We start from the raw sequence: 13,164 nt of genomic DNA on the forward strand, positions 1-13,164 counted from the left end.
CGTCTCCCAAACCTCAATTCCACCTGCAGTGACTAGAGCAGGTTACGGATCTCTGTAAGACCAAGGTGTGTATTGAAGGATCCTCCCCAAAACTTGTTATTCAGGTCCTGGCACTGCCCACCACCATGTGTAATGGCCAGCAGAAGACACCTCTGCTCAGCCCACCTCATTGCCTGCAACCTCTTGCAGCATTGAGCTCCAGAGTTTCTTCACAATGGGAATAACTGGATTAAGGAAAACACACAAGAGAAATTAATGTTGGTTGTTGGTTTTTTTAAACAGGACTTCTGAGTTGACAGCCTTTAAGGTGTTTAACATAAGAAAGGACCAACTGTCTGCAATGACTCAAAATGCCTCCCAGGCTCATATCTCTAACCGTGCTACAGCATAACCTTCACTATGACATTAAGACATAAATCACAGTAACAATGTGTACCAAATGAGCCTTTTATTGATAAGAGAGTGAATATCAGGTTGTAAACTGCAGGTGTGTTTCTGGGATGTCACTGCTACCAAATAAGGCTACCTGGAATGGAGAAGGGCTAAAGTACAGCATGTTGGCAGACAAGCCTTGTTAATAGAGCTAATCCACTCAGAGGCATTCATACTGTAACGAAAGTATAGATTTGGAAAGCCAGTATGGAAGAACTAGCCTGGGCTATTTCCTTGTTTAGACAAGACTTAACTTTCCCACCAGTTAGTTGCATTCCAATCAAAGTCAAGGGAAAAAAAAAATAATTCAAGTGATATGCTTTACAACCGGAACAGTTTATACAAAACAGACTCTGCAAGCGAAGTGTGCTAAATACTCCAATGCCAAGTCACCCCACTACACAGAACTGGAATGACAGTAATCCACTTAAAGGTGAAACTCCCCTGAAGCCTAATGAGTAATAAAAGAAGTAAAGACCTCTTGTTCATGAAACACAAAGTTTTTTGGCAGAGCTTGCTTTCCTCCTCCACCCCCCCCTTTTTTTTTTATTTGTATACATAAGGTTTTTTTGTTTTGTTCACACAGGTTAACAACTTGATATAGGCGAAATTCAGCTTCTTCATACACAGGACTTGAAACAGAGCCTCAGATCCTCAATTCATGTAGTCCCTGATTTTTGGACAATTATTTAGTACTTCATTCTTCATAAGAGAGCATTTGGAAACTTCCTTTAACTTTGCTTCCTTCAAGAGCCAGGCATCTTTTATTTCTTAACAGGAGTAGCATCCTAGTACTGCATCTAATCCTTCCTGCCCTACATGGGCTTATCCCATGCTGTCGAGAAGCTGTCAATGAGTGGGTTTGGAGATGACCTCCCTTGGAACCCACCTGAACTCCTGCATCAGTGCCAGGCTTCCTCATGCCCCTCCCCATCCTCCTGCCACACAGACAGCAAACTCGGTCAGCGCCCTGCATTTGGCAGCACTTGTTGCTGGTGTTGTTGTTAATAATTCTTTCACACACCTCACTGGAGGAGGGTGATTCAGCACAGACACATGGGCGTGGAGGTGTTCAGGCAGGCGTTGGTAGATGTGGTATGAGGATTTTGTACCAAGCAGAAGGGTAAATAGCATAGCTGCACCGCTCCACCATGGATACCGCAGAGAAAGTTATCACCACTGCAGTTAACATCTACTTTCTTTGAAAACTGCCATAAATTTTAAACACCTCGCACTGATAAATATCTGACAAGCCAGAGGTGGTGGGGGGGAAAGGTACTCCAGTGTCCACCTTTTGAAGATTTAACACAAATAAACACTGGGTGGTGAAAGGAATGTCAAATCTGCACTTCCTTCACAAAGGAAGGAGAAATCAGATTATGAATATCACAAGTATGAGTTAAGGTGTGTACTTCTTCTACATGGTTGACATTTTTTTTCCAGTTAGGAAAGAATGTTTCTTGACAAACAGACACAGTCATCAGTTACTTCAGAAATAAAACCAGCATACAAACAACAGAGTATACCACAGACTACAGCTGACTGAATGGATAAATGGAAATTTCTTGGAATTCATTTGGCAACCATATTTATCTATTTTGTTAAGTGACAGCAAGCTGATGCAAAAAGGGTAATACTTTTTCAGAGTTTTGGTTTAGAGCAGGAAAAAGGGTGACAATTTTCCACATTAGAAAGTTCTTGCTGCCAATCATATTACTTTATAGTCAGTTGACAAGATTTTTTAAAAGTAATTAATTAGTTAGCATTTTGATATTTCATCCCAGTAACAGACTAAAAGCATTGGTTTGAAAGACTTGATCTCATTTAAAGCATCCCAAAATACTGGTTTTGATTCAGAAAGCAACCAGCAGGCACAACTATCTCCGTGACAAGAGGCCAAGACAAGTACCTGAACCACCATTTCTTGGGGTCTGCATCCATACACTTCCTCCTTACTTATGTCTCCTAGACCCATTTCACTTCACCATCACTCACCTAAAAACCTGTCAAGTTCAACCCCATGTCGGGGCTTCACTCTGCCTGATTGATGTCTTGAGCAGCTACTAAAATTTTCACAAAGAGTTTGCATCAATCTCCTCTTTCTCCACACCCTACATTTCAAAGTGTTTAGGCAGCAACAGAAAACAATTAAAGGAAATTCAGAGCTAAGGCTGAAATGTACCATATGTTTTCAAGCAGAGGGGCACAAAACATCAGTAAACCAGTGCTGAGATTACATACTCCCACTATCAGGCATTGAAAGACTACAGAACAATGTCATCTCTAACTATTAATAACCATACTTCCTTTCTAGCATACAATCCTTTTCTATTAATTGTCTGCTAGAGGTTTTTCCATAGAGGCCACATTTCTCTTTCCCATAACACAGCAGAAAAGTACCAAAAGTGATTTATAGTTCCATATACATTCCCATCAGGTCTGGCATCACTCCTGACATTTGCTAATTTATCCCTTTTTTGGTTTACAATGAGATTAATGAAAGAACTGGACTGAAAGTCAAGATTTCATTCCCACCCTACTATGACTTGCTTATGACTTACTATGACTCAGCACAAAAGCCACTAAAACTCTCACTAACCACACTCTACTATCTTTAGGTGTAGCACTGAAGCAATGGTAAAGAACTCTTCGTGAAGTACTCCAAGATTTGACACATTAAAAACGTCTTAGATAAGAAGAAGCAAGACTTTTCTTAAACTTAACTATTTAAAAATAAGGTTTCTGCAATGCTTCATAAATTTACAAAAGCATTTTAAAAAAACAAAACTGGCTTTGGCTTTCTATTTAAACAGAATTTTCATCCCAGTGGCCATCGTGTTCCCAAACTTGAAGAAACATCTGCTTAGGAGTTTGAAGTAATGTAAAATTCAGAAGTTTCAGTTGCCAATGGAAACACAGTTACTCATTTCCAACTGCAATTTTCTGAGCACTGACGAAATCTCACTAAAATACATTATGTAAGAAATTTAACACTTTATTTGATGGCCACATTTGAAATACAGTGCTGTGTCAATTCCCAGGTGAAAACATTTTTTTCTCATACTAATAACACAAGATCATAGAATAGTTTGGGTTGAAAAAGACTTTAAATATAAACTTAGACCAACCTCCCTGCAGTGAATAGTGATATCTTAATCTAGATCAGGTTACTCAGAGCCTCATCCAACCTGATTTTGAATGTTCCCAGGGATGAAGCATCCACCATCTCTCTGGAAAAGCTGTTCCAATGCCTCACACCCTGACAGTAAAGAATTTCTGCCTCACATCTAATCTAAATCTTTTTATTTAAAACCATTACCCCTTGTCCTATCACAACAGAGTGCCTTCTAAAAAGTTTGTCCTTATCTTTCTTATAACCTTCCTATAAATATTGAAACCTAGAGTCTTCTCTTCCCAGGCTGAATAACCCCAACTCTCTAAGCCTGTCTTCATGGGAGAGGTGTTCCAGCCACTTACCATTTTTGTGCTCCTTCTCTGAACCTGCTCTAACAGGTCCATGTCCTTATAGCTGGGTACAGCCCTGCAGGTGGGGTCTCACCAGAACAGAGCAGAGGAGCAGAATCCCTTCCCTGGCACGGCTCCCCACACTGCTTTGGATGCAGCCCAGGACACATTTGGTTTCTGGGCTATGAGTGCCCTTAGCTGGGTCATGCCCAGCCTCTCACCTACCAGCACCTCAAGTCCTTCTCTGCACAGCTGCTCTCATTTCTTATATTAATACTGGGGGGTTGCCCCAACCCAGGTGCAGCACTTTGTCCTTGTTGAACCTCCTGAGATTCCCATGGGCCCACTTCTCAAGCTTGTCCAGGTCCCCCTGGATTGCATCCCATGCTTTAGGTGTGTCAACTGCACCACTGAGCTAGGAGTCATCTGCAGATTTGGTGACGGTGTTCTCAATCCCTTCATGTCATTGATGAAGACATTAAACAGAACTTGTCCAAGCAAGAATCCCTAAGGAATGTCACTTGTCCCTAATCTTCCTCTGGACATCAATTATGACCACTACCCTCTCCATGCAGCCATCCAACCAATTCCCTATCCACCAAACAATCCACAAATCTCTCTCTCCAGTTCAGACAGAAGGATGTGTTGTTCAGACAGAAGGATGTTAGGACATGTCTGCATTCCTTCCCTTGTCCATTGATGCAGCCACTTCATAACAGAAAGCCAATAGGTTGGTTCAAGTGGGACCTACCCTTGGCTGTCCCAAATCATGTCTCTGTTCACTATGTTCCTTAGCAGAGCTTTTAGAAGTAGCTGTTCCATGATCTAAACAGGCACAGAGATGAGGTCGATGGTTCCCACGGTCCTCCTTCCTACTTTTTCAAAGATGGGTATAGTGTGTCCCTTTCCCCACAAGAAAAAGGAAAATAACAATTTTGAGACCTTTTTTTACATGCAGCATAAGAACACTGAACAAGAAAACTACTAGTATCAAGAGGAACCTGGCCTCATTCCTACTATCCAAAGTGTCCCTGAGCCTGTATTAAACATATAAACTGCATTATAAAGGAGAGCACATAGGATGCAGAGCATGAGTTTGGGTAGGTCATACCCACTTTCACTTTCTTCCTCTTTGGTTTTATATTTATTGAAGTTCATGCATAACACCAATTGCTATTGCAAAACAGAAGTTTTTCCTCATGTAAGGATTATGCCAAGTAATAAGTCTCTTAAAATACTTGTCTTTCTGAATTTCCCAACAATTTGCTGGGCATCATCATCCAGAAAACAGGTAATGATGCCTCTTTCTTTTTGTTTACACATTTAAATTAAAAAAAAAAAATACAGGTATCACCTTGTGCCGTGCCTTATGAAAAACAATACCAAACTAATCACCTTCCTGGTGAATGATATCAAATAGGACTTGCTCAGCTTCACTCTTAGCAGGGCTGCATATGCACTCACCCTGTACTTCTGAATGTACATGCCACTGACAAATCAAAATCCCATGACCCAGATCAGCCACAAGAGAGGGCCATAGAACCTGGCCTGGGAACAGAGCCCATAGCTACCACACTGGCTGTGATGTGTTCTGTTAGTCTACAAAAAGGTGACTTAAAATCTTCAGAAGAAATAGCAACACTACATCACTCAGTATTACTCCCTCATCACTGAAAAAAACAAGAAAAAGGTCAGAAAAGCAAACAGAGCACATCAAATGCTTATCAGCTCATTAGTCAGATCTTGACCAAAATTTATGAGGCTATTTCTTATAAGCATTTTTGGATTTAATTGCCACACAACCAAAAAATTTAAGTCTATATTTTCTGGTGTTTGGTAGTGAAGCAAAGCAAACAACAGCAGCTTTTATATAAATTACTCCATGTATTTGTGTACTTGCCCTTCCTCATTTTTCACGAGGAATGGAAATGAGGAGAAGTTTCTTTATAATCAATTTCTCATAGCAGACAAGATACCATTATTACTATTGTAGCCCATACTAGTCAAAATTCACAGAGCAGGAGTTTAAGATGAAAAAATAGTAATTTAAAAAAATAGATAATGCAAGAAGATAGAAAAGTTGTACCAATATAAAGTATAAAGGCTATACTAAAGACTAGAAGGTGAACAGCAAGAGAAAATCAGCATGAAGGAATGAACTTTGAAAGCAGAGGTGCTTTGAAAAAAAATAATTTAAATAAAATTAAGCCTCTCATATATCATCAGATTTCTTAAATTTAAGTGGAAAAGACAACTCATTTGATTCTAGGTAATCTAGAGAAGGAAGTTTGTAGCTAAGTCCTAAATAAAACATACACCTGAACTAATATATACAAGTATGAACTTTGCCTGAAAAATTGTTTTGAAAGTGTCCTATAATAAAGTAAAAATGTCGCCTGCATACCATTCCCCTGCTACACAAGGAAAAAAGAAAAAAAACAGAACACCAAGAAAACCCCATCACCCTGTTGAGAAAATTTTCCCACAGAAAAGGAAATTTTGGCCAGCTCTCCTTGATGACAAAAGATAAGGAAATACCAGGGCGGTTCCATGGCTTGCAAAATGTTAGGCACAAAAGCACAGAAAAACATTTTTCTTTTTTATGTTCTCCACCCCTTTCTTTACCTTCCCTTTCATTTTAGTTTAGCTTTCTATCATATTTCTCTCTTTTTACCTTTATTATTCCCTACTTTCCTGGTTTAGAAGGTATATGCCAGTGACCTAAGGAACACTGTTTCAGGTGGTTGCTTTGGTGCAAATGGTATTAATACCTCCTGATGCATTCAATAAGCACATTTTAGAATAGTGCCATATTACATTGCATTAAAGAGAAGCAATGATGTTGGAGTAGCAGCTGTCAGAAGGATATGTTTCCTGTTGAATCAGGAAAATAAATGTTTGAAAAAAGCTGCATGGCAAAGCATCAAGATGCTCTCCACCCTAAAGGAACCCTAATTCCTGACTAGAAAAAAAAAATCCCACTCTACAGTATTTCAGATAAACATTTTCAAACCTAGGACTGCCTAGAGATGCACAGCTTTTTTTTGTATGTGTGAAAAGGAAACAAAAATTCATTTAAAAATCCCTTTTCCAAAGCTGAAGAACTTTATGAAGATGACATTTTTTGCTCATGTTCATCCAGCACACACACAGAAAATTGAGTTAGCAACATCTCACCTTGTTTGAAATCACAGATCAACTTGAAACCAAAGTGCTAATGTCATTTCATTTACAGCTCTGAAAAACCCCATAGCTTTCTATTCTGCCCTGTTGTATGATCACAACCCTCATGTCTCAAATGTGAGAAAAAGCTTCCCAAACATAGTGCAAAGCATTGCACTTCCACCTTATTCACAGGAGCTGCAAGAAAAAATAGATGGTCTTAGAAGACCAGATTGGGATATTGCAAGGCAAAAATTGGTAAAAGCAAGATTTCCATTTGCTACCCCTCTCCAAAAGAGACACTGGCTCCTACCTCAGAATTTGCTTCACCACCTGGTCTCAGCTGGAAGCCTACCTTCACTAAAATTCTGCCTTGCTGAAGAGTGTATACTTATTCCTCCTGAGCAAAAACCAATGTATTATTCTGACAGATATGTTCAGTTTGCATAAACTATACATAACTCATTCATCTTCCAACTGTCTAATGGCATCTTGTGACTTTCATTCCAGGTTATGATTCTCTGTGTTTAGCCAACTGAGTTGGAAACAGGGGGTTTTTGGGGAACAATGGTGCTGCAGCCAGAGATACATCTCTGAAATTGTTCAGCAAAGCCTTGTTGGAAAATATGCTGCCAAACCACAAAATCTTCCCCCTTGTGATTATATTCAAACCATCTTCACACGCTGGGATTCAAGCTGAAAACTCTGTATTTTTTGAGAAAAAAGCTTTCCTCTCTGTTTGCTTTTGTTAAATATTCAATTTTTTTTTACCACTCCTACTACGAAAGAACTCTAATCAAAATAATTTTGCAGGATCTGAACACAGCAAGATTTATCAATTTGAGTAATTTTCTTTAAACACCATCTCTGGTTCACAAAAAAAAAACCAAAAAAAGTGGATCTTTAAAGTAAGAAAGCGCAGTTTGCACTTTTTCTACTGCTCATAATGAAATCTCAGCTTCCACAATCCTCTGACCTTTCTGTTACTCTTCCCATACCCACCAGAAACACCTGAGGTCTTCAGGACCTGTTATTCTACTGGTTTGCTTGCCCCTCTGCCATACTGGGAAAAAGTATGCGCACTGCTCTTTATACAAACTGTATTTTAGACAGTCTGAAATATAATCAGAAATTAAATTTTAATATTCCAGAAACTATTTTAGTGCAAAGATCCTAAATGGCATTAAAAAAAAAATAGTCAAAATTAAAGCACAAAAACCCAACAACTACATCCCAGTTAACTCCCTTCAGGAAATCTATGGGAACATCACTGGCTCCAAAGTCTGCCATGTGCTGTTAAAAATCAACTTGCTGCAAGTCACAACTTTGTACAACTACTGCTAGAGTTAGTATTTAGCACCCTGCAGCTGGTACACCTCACTGTCCAGGAAACCACCATAAAAGCTGCATGGACATTTCTTCAGTCACCTGTCCTGACCACAGCTTCCCTACACCCACTCTGGTACTTGTCTTACCCCCAGAAGTTCCATTTTCCAAACTGGAACAGAAGTGAACAGGCAAATGCAGCTAAGATGATGGCTACATCTCACACATATGCCTCAGGAGAGAACTGGAACAGTGAGACTAAAGCAAAAAGTTGTTTTAGGGATACCAAATTATAGCCAGATCCAACTCTTCTTCCCAAAGAGTTCTTACAAACCCTCCCAACACAAGGTGCAGCCCAGATTTCCCATGCCATGCCATGCCAAGCTGGGGAGAGGTTAAAACAATTTTTGAGCTTTCCTGGTACCAATTAAGCATTTTTCATTAACTGAATACCAAGTTTAATTTCAGTATTTAATCCTCAAAACACATATGTTTATTTTTCCATTCCATCATGATTAGACATGAACCACTGCAATCCACACCTAAAAATCACTAGGCAGCAGTATAATCAAAGGTAAAAGCTAAGGCTGAATCTGAGTTGTGTAAAATGTTCCTATTAACATAAAGTCCCTATTAGACCTTATGATAAGTAAGGTGTCATAAAAGAAAACAAGACATAACAAATCAATAATGCATTGACTTCATTAAAAGCAGCACCTCACACTAACTCAAAGCAAAAAAACTCTAGCACACAATATCCCATATAGAACAGAATGTTTCATTATTCCTATAGGCCTTCACTTACTATTTTACTGAAACAGTTTGTTTTCAAAATAACCATGAACGTGAGATAGTGAGATAAAGTGCGATATAGAAGTGAGATAACAAAACCCTTCTGGAGAATCAACCAAAGGCATCTATTCAACACCGTATTTCTGTACTGCTGAAAAACCCTGTCAAATAGTTGACATGAACACAATGCTTAAACATCACACTTATATGGAAATAAAATATATTAACTCCCTAGGGAACAAAACCAAAATTCAAGGAATTCCTGGAGGGGAAGAAAAACAAAGGGGAGGGAAAGCGGGGGCGGGGGGGGGGGAGGGGGGAGGAGAAACAAGATGTCTTTCAAAGCATTTGTTTCCTTCTGATAATCAGACTGCCACAAAACCCTCAACATCACTGGGGGTTTGTTTCCTTTGAATCAGAAAAGTCAGGAGAGAAATGGATGCTAATTAGGTGATAAAGGCATAAAATGTTTTGGAAATGGACTAAAGGATATAAGTCTAGAGGAGCATGAAGAAGCTGTAGAAAGAACATGATCAGATCTCCTTTTGTTTTAGAAAAAAACCCTTGACATCTCTCAATATTAAAATTTCCATCTGGATTTAAAGAAAAAGACAGAAAAAAAAGAGAGAAAAATGAGAAACAGAAATTCACCCCTTCCAACAGCGATTTCCAGATCTCAAGAAAGCTTGCTGGGGACCAATTAATGTGAGACTCAAAGGCTTTGAAGACAGCAGAAGTGAGACCCACAGAAGTATATGTAATATTTATGAAGCCACAGAAAATACTAGAAGCAAATTTGTGGGAGAAGCAACCTACAAGCAAGGAAAATATTTCCAGAACATGTCAAGCAAGCCTACCATCGAATTTCCTAGTATCTTTCAATCACAGTATCCTGAGCCTGTCAGGTATCAATGTCTGCTTTCTTATAAATGCAAATCCCCATATTTTTTAGTTTGGTTTTTTTTTTTTGTTTGTTTGTTTTTTGTTTTGTTTTGTTTTTTTTGTTTGTTTTTTTTTTTTAGTTTTACATGCTGGGATGAAACCTGGGCTCTTCAAAGCTGGTATAACTGAGAAGGTTCCTCTTAAGTCTGTGAAAACCAGTCTTCAACTATTATCACCATAACCACCATCTTCTGAAACCATCACAATATGATCTTCTTAATTGTTGTCTTCTGAAACTGAAGTGTTTATGTAAAACCTTTTCCACAGGTTAACACAAAACATCAGCTCTCTCAATTACTATCTTTGTGTTTTAACAATAACACTAGGTGAGCCTGATTTACAAGAAGCATTCACCTTTCCACCTCTTTATTTTTGAAGATTTGTAGGAACTAGAAACAACTTCAAGAAACAGTAATACATTACAAGTAAGATATAAATTACACACCAAATGAATACTCTGCATTTTTACATCTGGAAATAAAAAATGCATATAAAAACAAGAGTGCCTGAAGTTATTATTCAAGACAACACTTAAATCACCACAAAAATGAAATCTAGCTTATGGTTTTCTGGTTTGAATCTAATGGCTACTTCAGAGGCCATGTAGACAATCAAACCACTGATCAAATAACTGTGCTGTCCTCCCCAGAATTATTTTGGTTTAATTTTAATTCTTTTTGTATGCCTCACAGCAAAAGAATGGGCAGCAGTCTTATTTGCAAGCCTAAATACCTGAGCTTGTCTGAAACAAAGGCAATTAATACTTTCTACATTCATTTGATGTGGAAATGCACATTCTCAGCTTGTGCAATAACTTATGGCAATTTAACCTAATCTTATGACCTCCAGCCAAGTTAACTACACTTATTTTCTAATGAGCAACATGGGTGACCAGCAAAAGCCAATGTTTTTTTTGGCTCATCCCATTAAAACATATAAATAAAAGTATCTAGAGAAGTTTTGCATTCTACTCCTACTAAGAAACCAGGTAATCTTCCCTAATGTTGATGTTGCATGTTTGTCATAAGGTGGGATCTTCCATTTGTCACAGGAATCATGCATATGTCCCTGTTCACCCTGCATCTTTTAATATGGGACCAATGGCATTTGTGACAGGACTAAATAGCCTTGATACCCTAAATGACATGAATAGCCAACAAGGTTGTCATAGTGAAAAAAGAGATTAAGGAATCCTTTGAACCCGTTTGCCCACAGAAGGGTTTCTGATACTAAATGGCTACAAAACTTAATCTAGTCTCTGGGCAGCAAATTTTCCAAACAGCATAGAGAAAATCTTTTACATTTCCTGTGAAAATTATGACATACATCTCCCACCTCTACCCCCAGCAATGTGATTTACAGCCAAAACATTGGCAAATCCCTCAGCTGAAGCCTGAAGAGAGATCTTTGCATCATCAGAGTTATTTTAATGCAGCTGAAGCTTTGCTGTGGGTGGAGTGAAACAGGTTCTAAAAATACTTTAACTACACAGAACATTTCCTACTTTGCCCATTCCCTAAGAAAGGGATATCGGAAGTGGCTTCTAAATGTAAAATAGGATGGCGGCCTTTAAATAGAGACAAGTAATGCCACAGAGGTTTGTGCACAGGAGCCAGTGCTTGATACATCTGGGGATGATGAAGCTTGATGCAGTGACAGAATGACCGAAGTTACAGATCCAAATGACAGATTAGGTTTCCTTTGTGGTCTAAGATAACATAGAAATGGTACAATTTTGAACAAAAAAATGAAAATTGAGCTAAATTTTGAAAACTCGTTAAAAACAAAGATCACTTGGTTTATACACCAGATGTTAGATTCAATGCCATTACTTACCAAGCCAGCTATTGGAGTTGGCAGACGATTGATCTTCTTAACAATGCCAGGTTTGATCTTGTTAATCAAACTAAAAAAAAGAAGTCATATTATTTTCTGTTAAATAATTTACTGTACTTAAGCATGAGCATCAATGCTTATTAAGAAATACTTTGCATGTGGTCTTCACGAAACATGATTTGAATGAGTTTGAGCTGAATCTATTAACACTCCCAAGAAGTGACAAGTAAGAACAGATTGTAGAAGCAAAAATTAAACAAGTCACACACAAAGAGGTTTCTGGAAACAGCAAAGCGAGAAAGAAAAGAAAATGCCTGAGGAGGCGTGGGCAGAAAAGGATCTGTGTTTCTACTACAAGGGTGGTGATGTTAAATAGACTCAAATTTCCTATTTATGGATTTTCTTCTCATAAAGGTTCTGAGCAGATGTCAAAAATGTACCAGAATGTTGATTTTCAGAGTTCAGTGTGATAGCACTAATATTCCTGTAAGGAACTCAGTTTTCATAATGCTACCAAGTCCAGTATGCCGTGTGCAGCAATCATTTTGGCACGTAAAATTTACATGCACAAGTCATTTTCCATCTCAGTCAGAAGAGACTGTACCTGATATCGCTCTTCACATAAAATTAATAATTAAGCTGAGAAGATAGGACAGGCTAACACATCACTGTTGAATACATAAGCCCAAATGCATACCTTATCCTGCAGTGAAGATGAGGCACAGGATTCCTTTCAAGTTTATACCCAGGTTTTCAATAATGGAGGTAGGGAAATACTGTAGTTCACCAAATTACACATTGGACAAGAGGGTCAGTGGAGAACAGGGACTTCAGGACACCCTGCAGACTTCACCTGCCTCTATACCTTCGAAGATTTTTTTATTTGCTTTCACTTCTTGTTGCTGCTTGTCTGGCCAGACCCTTTACCCCACACAAAGCATTAGCAAGGCTTTGTGATCTACCCACAGCAGTGCAGAAACAAGAACTGGAACTTAAAACTCTGTATGGGGGAAAAGTGTCTTTTGCTCAAGCAGCAAATATATTTGGGAAATAAACACAAAGAACAGTTTACCCCTATACACTGGAATGAAGGATACATTTCTAAATCTATGCAGAAAAAAAAAAAAAAAAAAAAAAAAGAACTGCAGGTCCTGAGATTTTTCAACAACACTGAGTTATTTAGCAAACAAGACACATTTGATTGCTTTT

The 13,164-nt window shown here is 38.5% G+C and overlaps 1 protein-coding gene across 4 annotated transcripts in view; it reads right to left on the bottom strand.

Moving 5' to 3' along the window:
• The window catches only part of LMO7 (LIM domain 7), a 131,997-nt gene that overhangs the window by 81,011 nt on the left and 37,822 nt on the right, over positions 1–13,164 (bottom strand). For all 4 annotated transcript variants that reach the window (XM_053971007.1, XM_053971008.1, XM_053971006.1 and 1 more), the window contains exon 3: positions 11,956–12,025. In XM_053971007.1, coding sequence (XP_053826982.1) covers positions 11,956–12,025 — 70 coding nt within the window. The remainder of the gene's footprint in view (positions 1–11,955; positions 12,026–13,164) is intronic.

Source organism: Vidua macroura, chromosome 2, assembly GCF_024509145.1.
Source record: "Vidua macroura isolate BioBank_ID:100142 chromosome 2, ASM2450914v1, whole genome shotgun sequence".
Taxonomy (NCBI): domain Eukaryota; kingdom Metazoa; phylum Chordata; class Aves; order Passeriformes; family Viduidae; genus Vidua; species Vidua macroura.